This window comes from Trichophyton benhamiae (genome assembly GCF_000151125.1).
Source record: "Trichophyton benhamiae CBS 112371 chromosome Unknown contig01462.26, whole genome shotgun sequence".
Lineage (NCBI taxonomy): Eukaryota > Fungi > Ascomycota > Eurotiomycetes > Onygenales > Arthrodermataceae > Trichophyton > Trichophyton benhamiae.
Window position 1 is genome coordinate 211,308 of NW_003315085.1, and position 16,670 is coordinate 227,977.

The window sequence follows — 16,670 nt, forward strand, 5'->3', positions numbered from 1 at the left end:
CGTGATCCGATTGGCGCATAGGGGGCCGCAAGCGAAACGACCGCGGTTAAGCGTCCGTTTCTCCTGCTCTCTCGCCTCTCAATGATTTCATCCTGAGACGTGCGAGATTACGTGAGTCACTTATTCCTGTTGAACATATATGAACCATTGAATCCCACGAAGATCCGTCTTCTTCTTTTTGATTGATTCTGGTGAATTCTGGTTTATCCTTGCAGTTATGAAGTCATTCGTCCCGTTAAACCGAACTCTCAGCGCAATGACCACCCCTAAAAGCCCTGTCACGACCAGGTTCGGCAGATATCAGAGGAACTACAGTGCCAGCCGCTCGCGCAGTGATGGCCTCCCCGGCATTGACTACTCAAAGCTCACTATCACAAAGTCTGAATCTCCCAAGCCGCTGCAGCAGAACAAGGACCTGGTATTCGGAGCCACCTTCACCGGTAATTCGCCCAATTCCAGCCGAAGTAATATCCGGCATAAGTTATTGAACCCAATACTGACCAGCATACCCTAGATCATATGCTTCAGGTGAAATGGAACACCAAAGATGGATGGCTTGCTCCAAATATCATGCCATACCAGAATTTGAGTCTGGCTCCATCCGCCTCTGTCTTTCATTATGCGTTTGAGTGCTTTGAGGGTATGAAGGCCTATAAAGCGAAAGATGGCTCTATTCGCTTGTTCAGACCTGACAAAAACATGGCCAGACTGAACAAGTCAACCCAGCGCATTGCACTCCCAACCTTTGACCCCGAAATCATGACGAAACTCATCGGTGACCTTGTCAAGCTGGATGGCAGATTCATCCCAAGGTATTTTTTTATTTTTTTATTTTTTTTTTTTTTGTTTGAGTGCCGTTACGTCTATTTTTTTTTTAACTTTTGAGTTTCCACGCCCTATGTATGGTTTCCTTGCTAACCTGGTCACTCTGCCAGCGAGCGGGGCTACTCTCTCTACCTGAGGCCAACCGTTATTGGAACGCAGGAGTCTCTCGGAGTTGCTGCTCCCGGTTCCGCTCTTCTCTTTGTAATTGCCAGCCCTGTTGGTCCGTACTACCCCACCGGCTTCAAGGCAGTTTCTCTTGAAGCCACTGATTATGCTGTTCGTGCATGGCCAGGTGGTGTCGGTGACAAGAAACTGGGTGCAAACTATGCCCCTTGCATTGTCCCACAGATGGAAGCTGGAACTCGTGGCTTCCAGCAGAATCTCTGGCTCTTCGGTGAGGAAGAGTATGTCACCGAAGTCGGTACTATGAATTTGTTCATCGCCATGAAGAACAAGGAAACTGGCAAAAGCGAGCTTTTGACCCCTCCATTGGATGGAACTATCCTCGAAGGTGTGACCAGAGACTCTGTCCTGGCTTTGGCAAGGGAGAGACTTGTCCCAAGAGGGTGGGGTGTGTCTGAGCGCAAAGTCACCATGAAGGAGATTTCTCAGGCAGCAAAGGATGGCAGACTCATTGAGGTTTTCGGTGCTGGCACCGCTGCTATTGTCAGCCCTGTCCGCGATATCAGCTGGAAAGGACAAAAGATCGAGTGTGGCTTGAAGCCGAATGAGGAGGCTGGCCAGGTCGCTCTTGAGATGAAGAACTGGATTGAGGAAATCCAGTATGGTGAGGTTGAGCACGAATGGAGGTAACTTATATCCCTGAAACCCTTCCCCTTAGACTCTTGACGATGAAACTAACTCATACGATTGTAGTGTCAAAGTGTAAAAAGCCTCCTCTAGGCTACGGCTACCAGTGCCTGTCACCTTTGAGCGGGGAATAAGATCCGCGGCTTAGCGTGCTTTCTTCTTTTCTCGTTCTTTCTTATGAGCTATGGCGTATTGCTGATAGATTTCCCGTCATATAGACAGATGGGATAGATATTTGAGCAGTTAGGCGATTTGATTTCTTGTTGCTTTACGGGAGGGATATTTCAGACTCAGTTACAGCCAGTCGGTACAGATAGACAGTCGATAAAAATAGTCTAACGAATAACACAGCAGTACGCTTACAATCATTTGGTCCCTGTCAGTCAAGTTTGCAATTGCAATATATTATCCGTGGTCGTTCCCAATGGAGTTTCCGAAGCTCACACTCCTTAACGAGACGAAGCTCTAAGCAACAGGCCGTTCGGGGTCAGTTTTGTTGTCTTGCGCGTGGGGGGTTCAGGTTAAATTCTTGACGACCCTCCAAAAAAAACTCTACGGAGCCCTCGGTGTGTTATCCAAGGATACTGGACAAGTATACGAACAAGTCTGCCACGTTGGCGCTTTTTGCCTGCAACCTGAGTGGCCTGTCGCTGGCCATCCCTGAAGATGAGATCTGTAGCAGGCCGGAAGCCGACGCCTATGAATGGCTGACTGGTTGACTTAGCGCGCCAAGGTTTCCGGGGGATGTGTTGTTATTTTTAGCATCCTGACTCTGCTCCAACCAACAGTTAGTTAGTTAGTCATGACGAGAAAAGAGTTAACCAACCAGGCGGCTCCAGGTCTATTTTTAGATAAATTAAAAGATATGCATAAAAATGCTATTGTCACGACCAACTCTGCTGAAAACACTCACCATTCATGCGCGGTGAACCATGCTCACCCAATCTGAGCGTAAGTCAGTGACTCAGTAACCAGTGTTTTGACGGTTAGTCTGGTTATGCTGTGCACTTTGAATACGATGTTCCTGGCTGTGTGCACATCAGACGCCTGTCACACTGTGGAAGGGAGCCGATGAAACGCGGAAGGAATATCTGGTTGTCGATAAGTCACGGCGTTCTCAGGACAGGCATACGTGTTGCGTCCGATGGGTCAACTGGTTCCGCACCCCTGTTTTCTATAATGCCTGATGGAGCGGGATTCAATGGAAAGAGCTCGCTAGCGGGTACCTCAGATGCAAGGAGGGGGATCTCACCGCATCTCCATCTGAGTGAAGTTTCAAGTTTCCATAACGAGGTAAAACCCATCAAAGTCAAATATTGGTACCTCAACCATGTATGGAGTACAAGGGCGGAACTGGAGGAGCCAGGTTTCGTATTCTCAAACTCATAATTCACTCTTCGCTATCATGTCTGGTCGAATTGAAGTGACGATTGCTGCAAGGGAACCCTTCGCTTCAACCTCGATACAACCGCGCTATCATATCGGACCTAGGCTAGGCCAACCGGACATAATCCCCGTCTGCAGTTTTCATTTCTTCAAATCACCCCATAATACTCCAAGCCTTCGGCTTTCAGTGGGAGCTTTCATGGCTTGTAAGGTCGAGGCGACTATATATACGAGAAAGTCATGCAAACCAACTCCAGGGTACTTGGAACATCCCTGATAGTTCCTAGTCAGCACGAACCACCTGGATTGAATCACATGAGACTAAAATAGTGCATTTACAAGCTCACCTTGGGGGGAGGATGCCGGTGTTGCTGCTGGAGTCAAGCAAGGAGCAGGAGGTACTGGCGTCTGCTTCGGGGAAGTGCTGGCTTTGCTGGGCCAATGCCACCCATGAAGCAGCTCGAGCACCCTTTTTTTTTTCCGGGCTGGCAGTTAAGCTGTGGACGCCGTAAGGTAGTTTTAGTTACCTCCAAGTGACGATGGTCCCGATGACGTTGGAGGGTGGTATTGAATGAGTGGTTACGTGCCAATCTTTCAAAAATTGCGCCTTTGTGGCGTTTCAATCACCAAACATCCTGTATCCTGAACCCTTCGTCTGCATCATTCCATCTTGGCTACAGCTTTAATTAGCTTGAATCTGGACCGCAATGCTTACTTAGCCTTGGTGTTCGCAAAAAAAGCCAGTTCTCCCCGCCGGATACTGTTCCTAGTTGGTGGTACATATCGGCCCGCGCTCAACTTTTAGCTTTCGGGTATCAATACAACGACATGATCTAGTGAGCTGCTTGGCTGCTGAGTTCCTTGAACCGAAGGTTGATCCTCGTGATCGCTGCGTATGGGCCGGAGACAGAGTTTCAATGCGAACTAACTTCTTCTATACTGGGGATATGTAACTATGTACAAGCTGGGCAAAGATGGAGACAAAAAAAAAAGAATAATTGAGGAAAAGAACATATCTCCATGGTGGCCAGCAGCTCTCTGCCTGGTAGACACCGATGAACCAATCCGTTAAAAAAAGGGAGGGGACTTTAACTTTAACAACAAGGCTGATCATGACGGCATTAAAAAGTGATTGATACCAGTGATCCTCAAAAGACTTAGTATCGTTGCGACGTTGAGCTGCTCCCCGGAGCGGTAGAAATTGGGTACAGGTCTGAGTAGTCGTAATGGTACATCGGGTCCGACATCTTCATGTATGGAGGCATGGTCGCCGCGATCGTTGCGGTGGAAGTGACTGCCAAATCGGACGAGGTAAGGTAATCAACATCAATGCCGCAGTATCTTTCTGGTCTGGGGGATACAAAGTATGGGGGAGATATTGAAGGCTCTGGACCATCGAACCCCAGCCGCTGGCCCTGGCCACCATAGATATCCGGTATTACCCCTGGTAGAGGAGCACAGGAGTATGACGCAGATATAGATCCATCTGAATGCGTGCTATAGGGAGAATACGTGACCATGGGAGCCGAGGATATAGAGCTGACGCTTTCATACGACTGAGAATAGAGAGGTGGTGGTGATTCCTGCGTCAGTTGAAAGTTGGTAGGGGGCGAGCTTGACGACAGTCTCGGCCGTAGAACAGGCTTCAGTGACCGGGCTGTGTGTTGTTCGATGCTCTCCGATTCAGCTGCGTAGGGTTCATCCCTGACCGAGCTGCTCTCGTCAGGCGAGTGTTCGGGAGAAGAGGTTGTCTGCCTGAGCTGGTCCTCTTGCCTCTTCTTTAGCTTCTTGCCTGTAGTTAGGCCCGTTAGCAAACCAACCCAGTTATCCGAATCAAATGTGTTGATGTTGACAGAAGAAAGAGGTCTCACGGTAATTCCGTTGAGCGATTCTGTTCTGGATCCGACGTCTCTCCGCCAGATCGGATATCTTTGTCCAATCCTCATTCGGGTGAGCATGGGGACTAAATGCACTTCTGACGGAGAACTTTGATACATATGATTCCTGGCAGTGAGGTGGTTGGTTGTTTTGGTAGTCGGCCATGGTGGTATCCCAACGCTGAACGGCCGTTCTTTTAGTAGCTAGTTGGTTATCTGGGCCTGTACCCGGCTGGCTGACAATTTAGGCCACTGGACGATGATGCTTGGGGCGATGTGAACAAGTAATGTATGGAGGAATAGCAATTGTGAATATTTGTCTTTATAGGATGATGAGACAGAGGATGGGCCAAGGAATATATATGCCTACACACGTACATATGGGCCGACTCCAGATGATCAATGGCGATCCTATATATAGATCTAGAGGCATCAAGCAGATGTATACGGAGCACCCTGGTCGAGCAAAATAAAAAAAAAAAAAAGGAGAAAGGTTAGCCGGAAGGCTGAACATCCTGCTCAACGGGAAGACCGCCCCGAGTCAATCATGACCAAGAAGGCGAACCAAGAGAGAAGCCTTGTCCTATCCATGGCCAGCCGGAATGGGTATAGAGGCTGATATCTCCCTCAGAAGATCCGCGGACATGCGCTGGAACTGTTGCAGGGTCCAGAGATCTGGCTGGCTGTCCAGTTAGTTATTCAGCCATCGACCAGTTAACTAACTACAGTTAACCAGGCGGCTAGTCATTTGGTTAACTAGTTGGCTAGTTAGTTAACTGGACGCCCGGGGCAGTTAACTCGTGTATCAACCAGCTGGCTGGTCTACAGAATGCTCCTGCTGGCCGTCTGGATAGGTTAGCTTGCCCCCAAGCTGTGCTAACTAGTTAGTTTCCATGTAACTATATGCATGAAACTAACTAACTAATTACCACTTGCTCGTGGCCTCATATCAGGACGAACAGCTGTATTGCGGTGCTGAGCCACCTTGACGGTAGGTTTAATATCAATAAATACGGGGTAGCAAAAGCTGGCAGCCTTTTCCTCAGGCGTGCCTAAATCACCAAAAACCAGCCTCATCTCCCCAACCACCAACCATCCAAGCAGGATGCCTTGCTGTAAGCCGCAATTCCTCGTTTCCCCAACCGCCCTGGCCGGCATCCAGCATTAAACGGAGATGCATGTATAACATTACGGCGGAGGCTTTTTCCACAGTCAAGGCCTTTTCTCCTGAGTGATCTTTTCTCGTTTTATTATTATTATTTTTTTATTTTATTTTATTTTTATTTTCTGCTTTTTATTATTTTTTTCAGTCTACAGCACCCTTGCTCTTCGACCTCGCATTTGGTCGTTTCACGAGCTGTGGAACATACAGGCAGACGTCGACTCTCTCTTGCAGAACTCTATCCCGAGTCGGAGAAATATTAATACTATGACTGGACGGGATACACAGGGCGTCGATTTTGGTCGATGTACTTGTTCTTGCTGGCGCGTTGCCTCCTAAGGGGCTGGGATAAGAAGCAGAAGGGAGATTGGTACAGCCAGCCAACCAGCGGACACACGATCGTGACTCCGGTCTAGGCTATAAGCCGATTCGTAAGTAGCTCCAGCATTGCTGCATATCCGAAGATTTAGCTCATTTCGTTCGTGGTGTGCACTATTTAAAGAAGCAAAGTCAGAGAGCCAGCTTGGACTGGCGTGTGGAGAAGGCGGGCCGTCTCTAGGGACAGAGGCGATTGTCGATAGATTAAGTGGAAGGATAGGGAGAGTAGTTAGTGGAAGATAAAAGATGTAGGCGAGCTGACGGCCTCGTCTGCAATTACATGCTTGTATGGAGTACTATATTTCCTTTTTTTCTTTTTCTTTTTCTTTTTTTTTTTTCCCCTTCCCGTCTCTTGATATATTCACCTGTCCTATATCGTGCATATTTGACATGGTCATGAAAGCAGCATTGAACACATGTAACTCCTCTCTCAATGCGTGAACGCGTATCAAATAAAATTGGAAGTGATGAAAAATAAGCAACTGCCAGTCTCCACAAAGGGAACGGGTTCAAACGGTGATGATTCGCCAAGAGTAGGCCAGGGGATATTTCTGCCTGTAAAAATAAAAGTTAGCATGGAGTCCATGTTAAAGAGGGTAGTATTATGCTGATGATAATAACAAGCAATAAAAGGATGCTCCAAGGGAAAATAAACTTACTTCTATTTACTCGCCTTGTCTCCGTTCGTGTCCATCGGATCCGTGCCATTCGGTGCGACTACCCTCCGTCGACGGATTGGTGCCTTCTTACGTTGGTTGATGACGTTCAGGGTTGCGTCTCTATCTGCTTGGTCTTCTTCATCTTCGTCACAGCCCTGACCATTTCCTGTGTGCCCAGAATGGTATATTGTCGTTTCGTCCAGTTCGTTGATATCTTCTGGTTTCATCCTCAGCCACTTCATCCTTGGTCCAGATTTGGCACGCTCTGACACTTTAAACCCGTATATCCGGGGCTCGTATATTTTGCCAGCACCTAGGCCTGGGGCGATGTTGGATACATTAAAACCATTGAGTTGGATCGGTTGGTTTGGAGGCTGTGAAATGGTGGACCCTGATGGGCTGTTGAGAGATGTACGTCTTGCATTGGCTCCTCCAGCCAAAGCACTGGCACCAGACTCCGCCTTGGCTGCAACATCAAGCTCTGGAAAGGTCATGAAAAATAAACACCCGAAAGTTGTGCCAAAAAAGGCTCCGTCAACGGACTGGAACCTGCTGTTGGGAGGAGTGTAGATATCCTGACAGCTGGGGCAGTATAGCTTCACTGTGTCTCTGCCAGGAATATCTGAACGGCCAACTGGTAGAACCTTGCACCCGCCGCACAGGACTCGTGGACAGGATCCAAAATGCTGCAGCTGGTATTTTTCGAACATCTGCTGCATCCCCTGCCGAGACGTTATGTAGCGTTGATGGATCAGCCCGTATAGCAGTTCCCCGGAGCTTTCGATAACGCTCAAGTCGCTTGCAACACGATTGTGTCTCCTCTCAGACTTCTTGTAGTCTGGAGACCGTTCATCTCCCAGGACGATATCCTCGTCCTCCTCATATTCGTCTTCGTCCTCTTCATCGTCCTCGTCCGAATCAGGCTCCACATCCAAAATAAGCTCTAAAGCCTCCTTATATCGTGGTACTAGAGCTCCCAGTCCGGTCAGGTTGAAGTCGTCTTCGATGAATTCTTCGGAGACCTCTGCAAAATATTCATGGCCCATTAATGAGCAGTATGACGAGATCCATGTCTCTCCCGCCCCGTCCGATATTAAAGACATGGTAGTAAACGCGGTTTTAAAAAGATGGCCGTAGAGGTTAAGGGTCAAAGGATACCTATTTGATAGACGTATTGAGTAGTTGTGAGAAGGGGTGGCCGGATGTTGCGGAGGTGATGTAGTAGTAGTAGTAGTAGTATTATTATTATTATTCAAACTGAGAGCGGTTGTTCCTTGCACGCGAAGGTGGGATTTCAGGGTAATGGCTGCTGCGTGAGAAGGGATGTAAAGGTCACAACGAAAGCTCTAGGGAGAAACGACCATCATCATGCAGAGCGATAGGGGAGTGACTTTGTGCTGATCTTCGCAAAAAACACCTTTCTTTGGGCACGCGGTCTGGGTGTCTTTTTGGTCCCCCCCACCGTCAGGTCCGTTTTTCCGATTGCAAGTCGCAAGGAGAGCGTGGTCGCCGGGCCCCTTACTTGCAAGCGAAGCTATATAGAACAATGTTCCGGCACCGGGAAGACGGACAGAGGCCGAACTCGTAAAGGATGGTGGGATAAATGGAGGCTTATTTGTGGTAACTATCGATAACAGGCGGTTGAGCTGGTTGCGACAGGGATCTATCTCGATGCTGTCTGTGGCCGATGCGACAGCGTGTGGTAGGGAGAGACAGGCGGCCTGGAGGTCCACGGCACAGCAGATTCGCGGCAACAACGGTCGAACGTCCCGTCGCGAGAGAGGAAGCAGAGCGTCGGCTTCACGAATTCCTCGCTGATTGATCGATTTCTTGATGTTTTTCCTTTCAACTTTTTGTTTTCGCTTTTCGAAGGTCTGGGTCGTCATGTGATGTGATGAGTAAGCACCCGAAGCAGAAGCAGAAGAAGTATAGACCATTCTTATTGACATTTGATATTGATATTTGATATTGATATTGATATACTGCGATACCGGTAGATATAGGAGGACATAGGTAGATATAGTAGAGAGCAAAGGTGGGGGATGTGCATTAAGGCCTAGTAATATTGAGGGTAGGTTTCTTTTTTTTTCCTTTTCCTTTTTTTTTTTTTTTTTGCCGTCTTCTATGTGGCAGTGAGATGTATACACCTAAACGTAATCAACACAAAAATGAGAAGGTCCTTCCACCTGTCAGGTCATCAGAAGAGGTCCTGTATAATCCTCGAAAACTCTCCTTCGTTGCCCAGTACGGGTAGCGCCTCTCCGGCGCTGGGCAAAGTATGCTCAGTGCCAGCAAAGCCTCCACCGTTCATCCCATCGGGTGCCGAAGCCGTTGTGATGTACCCATTATAATTTTCAATCGCTTCAAACAGATAAGTAAGCTCGTTGCTCATTTGTACACCGTTCATCGGGCTGCTCCCTAGTTCTCCGTTCGTGTGTTGGTGCGTTCCGTAAGGTGAGATCCCATCAACCGAATGCCCTGCAAGCCCGGCCATGGCTACAGCCGCTGTGGAATGGGGGTCTGCCGACTCTGTAGGTAGAGTATGGGGTAGCAGTCCGAGCCTTTCCCCGACTTCACGCAGGCCCTTGATCATTTTCCATAGCCGCTTAGATATGTAAGACTTGGTGCTGAATCCCTTGACAAGGTTGAGAGCCATGTGGAATTCTTCCGTTAGCTGGCGGTTGAACTTGACGGGGGCGTGAGATATAGCAAGGAAGAGAACGACAAGAGCTCCAACAAGGAAATAGTTGAAGAGGATCTGCTGTGAACGGTAGATGTCGGTTGTCCGGTTGAGTTCACTCAAAACGCGAATGGTATCCTTTGCAATTTCCACCACTGTCTGAGCATATGCCATATTCTCGATGATGCTAGTGGCAGAGTGCAACACTGGTCGGTATATAAGTATCCTCATATGGTTTCCTCGGATATATAAAACGTAGCGTAGCCTCTGTATACTACGGTTGACGCCTTCTGAATTGCGGGAGTTATCAACTGAATAAAAGTTGAGGGGATCTGGGATGTGTTTCATCCACTCGACAATCTGATAGTCAAGGTAGCCCATCCTGTCCTTTTTGACGGTCAGGTCGGCCTTTGACCCAAAGCCAGAGTACCATACTTTGGATGCTATACGGCAGTAATGAACCATGGCCCTTAAGTAAGGGACACCCTCGTCCTTGATCGGGTTATTTTACAGTTAGACACTCGGATTGACTTACTCGTAGGGGCGAGAAAAAAGGACAGTTTAACTCACTGGTTCGGGTAAGCATGGATCAATATCTTCATCCTGTATAACAAAGGGAAGGCCGGTTCCAAACGCCCATCGTTTGTCCAAGGTGTATACAGACCAAAAGATTCGATAAACGGTAGTGATATCCTCCGGGGAGTGGAACGTCTTCAAGACGGCATCCCGTCGATGTAGTCCCATTTCAATGCACATCCTAGCAGCAAGTCCAACCATACGGTACGCCAGGACCTCATCGTCCGTGTGAAAGTGATAGGTAGCCTGCGTTTGAGAGCTAATTAGAATGGGAGGGGGCGATATAGCGCATTTAAAAAAAAGGGGGGGAAAAGAGAATACTAACGACAAGGGCAAGAAGCTTGATCATCTTCAGGTCTCCCTGCTCCCAAAGGTTGGTCTCTATCTTGTCTTTGATACTGATGTACAGCTGAGTGCCTAGCTCGCTCTGTCCGTTGCCTTCAAGGAGAAGGGTGATGGCCAGCACAATCTTCAGGATCGCAGTATCGTCGTCATTCAGGCAATCAGCACTGGTCCTGGACCGTCCCGTACAGACATTCCGGTCCGCAGCTTCTAGGAAGGCGAAAAGGAGGTTTGTCTGCGTGATCATCTTTTCCACGTCGAACATGGGGTACATCTGCCCTATCTCATCCTCGTACACTCTACACAGCCGAATGGCCTCCTCCCGCTTGATCGCGAACAACGGGTCCTTGTTTGACGTTAGAGAGTTCGCATATAGCGCAGACGAATGGTACGGTGGTGTCTGTGTGGGCGTGGCGTCTTGTGCATTGTATATCTCCTGCGAGCCGTCATCTATATGGGTGATGCCCATGGTCTGGAGACTGGATTTGGCCACGGCGAAGTTGAACGCGGTGCTGGTAGGCCCATAGAAGCGGAGATGTTTCGTCCTTGGCTTTGGTATAGGGATATTCTGTGTCTCGAACGTGGGCTGGTGCCAGGATATCGACCTCGACGCTTCCCGGCTTAGCTGGGAGGTGTTGTCCACCGCGGGCGACTCGGTCTGTCGATGGAGGCCATTGATGCTCTCAAACAGGGTGTTGACCTGTTCCTGAAGCCGCTCGATACGATCTTTCATGGACCGGAACTCCCTACAGCACCGAGGACGTAAGTATCAGGTGAAGTTCAACGGCAATCTCACCAGGAAAGGGGGACAATAAAAAAAAAAAGAGTAACCTACTCGGAGTCCTTGAAATTGCTTTGACAGCAGTTCGGCGAATAGAGACCTGCAGCCCGTTAGCATCCCTCCCGTCTCTTCCGTAGACTGAAAACCGGCTCTGAGAGGGCAGATATAAAAAGTACACTCGAGAGATAGATGTCCGCAGCGCTGGCAGGGTACTTGGCCGTTGCACTTGATCTTGCGCCTCTTGCACTCGTTGCTTCACCACCAGGTTAATAACTAACTACTTGACCAAGGCCAAATACACTGGATCAAGACGTACCATGCTAGCGAGATGTACCTGTTCCTCTTCGCCCGCGTCTGCGTGCCCGTGGCAGGCTCTGCCTTGCGCTTCCCATCGTCCGTCGTCGCCGTGGGCGTCTGGCCGTCGGTAGGAGATCTCGAGGACATCGTGCGAGCGTCTTCTCTTCCTTGTCCCTGGCTGCTTCTCGCGTCGACAGGCTAGTTAGTTAGTTAGGTAGGCCCAGCGCATCCCAGGGCTGGCCATGCAGCGAGTCCGGTCCGATGCGTCAGTCGTCCGTGTCAGTCGCCAGTCCGTCCGTCTCGCTGGCCGGACAGAGAGAAAGAGAGCAGCAGCAGCAATCTGGGGTAGCGTCTAGTGATGGCAGCTCGGCGCTCGCCTTAAGCAGCAAAGGGGAAAAGTGCGATGGGCTGGCAGAGTCCTCCCGGCGAGCGAGGGGCGTCCCTTAGTCGCTTGGCTGGAGCTGCCGGGGCTCGAGCTATTCGTCGCTGCGCTGCTGCTCGTCCGCAGACCCGAGCAACCTTCTTCAGCTCCTCGCTCCCCTGCTGCTGGTGCTGGTGCTGGTGCTGCTGATGCCTTGTTATACCAATTGCACAGAGCACGGAGTCCTGGTGTGCGGTCGTGATCGTCAGGAGCTGGCGGCGCTGGGTGGCTGCGTATCTCCTCCTCCTCCTCCTCCTCCTCTTCTTCCTCCCCTTTGCTGCGGCGATGACGGGCTCTGCTGCGCTTCGGTATCTCGCCCTCGACACGCTGGCCACGGACTGCGTTGCGCTCTTCCGTGAGTCCTGCTTCAAGGCCCAGCGGCCGGTCGTCCTGCCTCGAGGCCTTTTCCGAAACTACCGCGCTGTCTCCCGGTGGTTCGACCCTCCTCCAACTCCTCTTCCTCCTCCTCCGCCTGGTGCTGCCTCCTCCGCACCGGCGTCCAATCCCGGCCTCAATTACGCCTACCTCGAGCAGCATGGCGACTGCTACGTGCCATTGGAGCTGACTATACCCGGCGGACGGGATGGAATCGTCTTCGAGCGGGCTCACCGGCCGTTGAGCCTGTTTCTTCAGTGGACGCGGTCGGTGCAGTCGACGCCGGCCGCAGAGGCACAGGACGGGCCACGGCTGTACCTTGCTCAATGCCAGCTCCTGGATCTACCGGGCTCGCTCCGGGAGGACTTCCCGACCCCCTCATATGTCATGCAGGCCGGGAAGGGAGACATCTATGATACCAATATATGGGTTGGGCTGGCTCCGACATACACTCCCCTGCACCGCGACCCAAACCCAAACCTGTTCGTACAGCTGGCCGGCTCAAAACATGTCAGGCTGCTAGCTCCAGACGTCGGACGTGGGGTGTTTGCTCAAGTCAGGGAAACACTAGACTCGGCTCGGACAGGACATGGATGCAGCTCTGCCATCAGAGGCGAGGAGATGATGAAAGGGGCAGAGCGCCAGCTCTTGGACCACGCCGTCTGGGACAACAATAATAATGAGCACACATCGGGCACAACTCAGGAAAACATCGGATATGATGCCGTTCTCCAGCCAGGGGATGCTCTTTTCATTCCAACCGGATGGTGGCATAGTATTAAGGGTGTTGGCCAGGGAATCACTGCTTCTGTTAGTATACCAAAAACACATGCAATATCAACTGAAACCAACAATAATTATCTAACTTCCAACAGGTCAACTGGTGGTTCCGGTGAGCCACAAAGAAATAAAATAAAAATAAAATCTGATTTTCACTATGCATTGGGGATAAGAATATGCATTGTATAAATTGGGTCTATTCACTATACAAATATACTGGCCCGTAACAATCGACAGAAGGCGCCAATTAGCCGAACCGAAAAAAAGAGGGGGTATCTCCTTTTAAAATATGAAGTTCAAAATCTTCTCAAACAGGTTCCTATGAATTACAGTCATTAGCAACCCCATGTACCACATCGACGCTGAGAACTAAAGCACATCAAGGGTTAGGGAGGGGATCTTACCCTGGAGGCGTGGCTACATAGTTCCGGGTATACACCTCGATTTCCTCCACACCATCAATCAAGTCCACCTCCTCAGGCTTCAAAAACTTGGTGCGCTTGAACCACTTCCATCCCAAGAATATCAAGGGGCATACCGCAATCATTGTATAGGAGAAGAGAAAAGTTGGCAGGCTCCAATTCCCCGGCAAGAACACCGGGTATCCCCCAACAAAGACCATGACAAAAGGCCCAATAAAGGCATAATATGAAAGATAAGGCTGAAATCGACTCTTGAACGGCAGTGAATCTCTCGAGATACCCTGTGCCTTCAGTGCCTTGTAGAACCGCATATACGTGAATGTTATGGCAGAGAAGTTGAGCAACTGCGATGCCGTGACGAGGTTGACGAACCACTGCAGTACGACAGAGGCGCTGTTTGACACTTGCAGGAAGCTCAGCAGTGCAATGAGCAATACAACGCCCACACAGTAGATAGGCACCCCGTTCTTCGCGCAGCGGGTGAAGATGCGAGGTGCCTTGCCTTCGAGAGCCAGGCCATAGAGACACCGGCTAGCACAGTAGACGTAGCTGTTTCCAGCACTGAAAGCTGCAGATAGAACCATGGCGTTGACAATGTCTGGGAGTACACGGATCTGCAGTCTGCGCATGGAGATGACATATGGCGATGCAGTGGCACCTGGTAGATCCTTGAGAAATGCATCTTGCATCGTCTTGTCGTTGTAAGGCACATTCACACCAATCGCCAGGCTCCCAAGCATGAAGAATGCAGTCAGTCTGTAGAACACAGCCTTGTAAGCCTTTGGCATCGACACCCTCGGGTTTTCCGCCTCCCCGGCTGCCATGGAAACATAGTCAGGTCCTGCGATTGTAAAACTAGCGAGGATCAAGCACTGGAGAAATCCTAGCCATAGACCAAGGCTGCCCGTCTTGTAAGTAGTAGTGAATGCTCCAGGATCCCTCCAGTATCGAAACCCATATCGGTCCCCTAAGGGGTTTCCGCCAATCATGGTGACAAATGTATAGCATAGCACACCGACGATGAGTATGACCTTTCCTAGTGATAGCCAGAATTCTGACTCTCCATACCATTGGACGGCAAAGACGTTGAACGCTCTGGTCGATCAAGGGGTTGTCAGTAACTTTCGTACCTCGAGGGGAGAGAAATATGGGGGTTTGGAATCGATATATGCATAAAGCAACAATGAGACTGTGCACGTACGCGTAAAGAACTATGACAATGGTTATGATGGCTGCGGCCGGCACAGCATCGCTCCAGTAATGAATGATGAAATTGCAAGCCACGATCTCGAACGGAACCAGGGCGGCCTCGAAGATGAAGAAGTTCCATCCAACGGCAACTCCGAAAGCCTCATCAACAAAACGGCCTGCAAATCTCACAAAGGGCGAAGATATAGGTAAATACGTTACCATTTCCGCCATGCCTACAGAATCCCGGGGGTAGAGAATTAGCTAATTACATGCTGTATGGGGGCATTGGTGCTTGTTGGCAAAAGACGGCAGGTATGTGACACTGTCGACCGGCATGGCTGATAGTAGTTTCCGAGGTTTCTTACACATAGTAATGGCCAAGATGAAAGTGCACCTATTTATCCGTATAAGAGTCAAACGTTCCCATAAAAAGAAAGAAAGAAAAAGAGAAAAGAAAAGGGAAAGGAGGAATAGCAACAATGCGCAGAAGATGAAATCAGACGCAAAATAAGGAAATTGAGTGATGTCATGGCGGGCTCTGTTTTCATCCTCGAAAATGGCTAGGAGTCTCTAGAGACATGTTCAATGAACCAAGAATGTTCAAGTTCATAGGGTCATGGCTAATTGTTGTCATGCAATCCTATTCCCATAGAAAATGGCAGTCATTCCTAGTGTTCCGTTCGAGGTATTGCACCCAGAACAGAGGGAGAAGCAGTATCTGTCTCCATATCTATTTCGATGGCTTTGAATGGGTATAGACCTCGCAAAAGGCAGGGAATGTGTCGTGCCAACCAACAGTAGAAATAACGTCGTCCAAAGGTGTATGTAGGGGTGTAGGGGTATGCAGCTTGCTGGGAAAAACATACCACCAAGAAAACGCAATAAATAAACTTGCAGGTCCACCGCTAAGCAAACCCTTGCCGATTTGAACAAAAAGAGCAGTGCCGATAGTCCCCCCGATTCCTATCAATTGAATATGTCGAGGCTTGAGATTGCGGTGGGTGTGGTCGGTACTGATCTTTTCCGGCCCTGGGACCTCTTCGTCCACACGTTGTCGATATGCGGGAGGTTCATCAGGGCCCTTTTCCCGTCTCTCCGCGGACACCTGTCGCCGGGACATGGTCCCCATAGTGCCTATATCGCAGATTATTATCTGCAAGAGGCTCAAAGCAAGAATAAGACGAAGATATAGGGAAACTTGGGGGAGAGAATGATCATGGAGAAGGCTCAACGACGCACAAGTGGAGCTTCATATAGTATTCTATTTAAACGAAACAAATAATAGATAGACTAAGGGAAGTCCATGGCCTGGTGAAAAGGAAAAAAAAAAAAAATCGCTGCATATGCAGCCCAGTCTCTTGGAGAGTTAATGCAGCAAGTCAAAGGGATAATTTGACCCGTGAGATCCACCTCGGGAAAGAGCTGTGAAAAATGTTGCGCCCACACAGCAAGCACGCATCAACCCAGAGTGAAAAATGAAGAGAATCAGGGATTTTCCTCTCACGGCAAGCAGAGCTTAAAACATTGGAAAAAGGCTATCGGCTTTGCCACCCTCAGCTAACTAAAGCACACTTGCTTAGTTACTTAATTAGTTGCCTTTGGCCGAGCCCTTGCATGTGGCCGACGGACCCTTAGCGTTTGAGGGGGCCCATCCGAAAAAAAAGAGGGTTTATCCCCTTGACCTTGGGCGCGCGGTCAAGAAACGCCG

The 16,670-nt window shown here is 49.6% G+C and overlaps 6 protein-coding genes across 6 annotated transcripts; 2 read left to right on the forward strand and 4 right to left on the reverse strand.

Moving 5' to 3' along the window:
- Window positions 1-256: 256 nt before the first annotated feature.
- ARB_02672 (branched-chain amino acid aminotransferase, cytosolic) lies at window positions 257-1,638 on the forward strand (the record flags this gene model as incomplete). The annotated part of the gene is made up of 3 exons (XM_003011104.1): window positions 257-440; window positions 515-812; window positions 936-1,638. 3 exons carry the CDS (start codon window positions 257-259, stop codon window positions 1,636-1,638), a joined length of 1,185 nt encoding a protein of 394 aa, XP_003011150.1.
- A 2,540-nt stretch (window positions 1,639-4,178) lies between these two features.
- On the reverse strand, window positions 4,179-4,979 carry ARB_02673 (uncharacterized protein; the record flags this gene model as incomplete). The annotated part of the gene is made up of 1 exon (XM_003011105.1): window positions 4,179-4,979. The coding sequence occupies one exon, from the start codon at window positions 4,977-4,979 to the stop codon at window positions 4,179-4,181; it is 801 nt and encodes a 266-aa protein (XP_003011151.1).
- Window positions 4,980-6,886: 1,907 nt separating this feature from the next.
- On the reverse strand, window positions 6,887-8,143 carry ARB_02674 (uncharacterized protein; the record flags this gene model as incomplete). The annotated part of the gene is made up of 2 exons (XM_003011106.1): window positions 6,887-6,993; window positions 7,189-8,143. The coding sequence occupies 2 exons, from the start codon at window positions 8,141-8,143 to the stop codon at window positions 6,887-6,889; spliced, it is 1,062 nt and encodes a 353-aa protein (XP_003011152.1).
- A 1,151-nt stretch (window positions 8,144-9,294) lies between these two features.
- Window positions 9,295-11,428, reverse strand: ARB_02675 (C6 transcription factor, putative; the record flags this gene model as incomplete). Its single annotated transcript, XM_003011107.1, has 3 exons — window positions 9,295-10,269; window positions 10,348-10,599; window positions 10,679-11,428. 3 exons carry the CDS (start codon window positions 11,426-11,428, stop codon window positions 9,295-9,297), a joined length of 1,977 nt encoding a protein of 658 aa, XP_003011153.1.
- A 1,051-nt stretch (window positions 11,429-12,479) lies between these two features.
- ARB_02676 (uncharacterized protein) lies at window positions 12,480-13,538 on the forward strand (the record flags this gene model as incomplete). The annotated part of the gene is made up of 1 exon (XM_003011108.1): window positions 12,480-13,538. One exon carries the CDS (start codon window positions 12,480-12,482, stop codon window positions 13,536-13,538), a length of 1,059 nt encoding a protein of 352 aa, XP_003011154.1.
- A 93-nt stretch (window positions 13,539-13,631) lies between these two features.
- On the reverse strand, window positions 13,632-16,082 carry ARB_02677 (uncharacterized protein; the record flags this gene model as incomplete). The annotated part of the gene is made up of 5 exons (XM_003011109.1): window positions 13,632-13,668; window positions 13,754-14,866; window positions 14,973-15,195; window positions 15,232-15,532; window positions 15,723-16,082. 5 exons carry the CDS (start codon window positions 16,080-16,082, stop codon window positions 13,632-13,634), a joined length of 2,034 nt encoding a protein of 677 aa, XP_003011155.1.
- Between the last annotated feature and the right edge of the window lie 588 nt (window positions 16,083-16,670).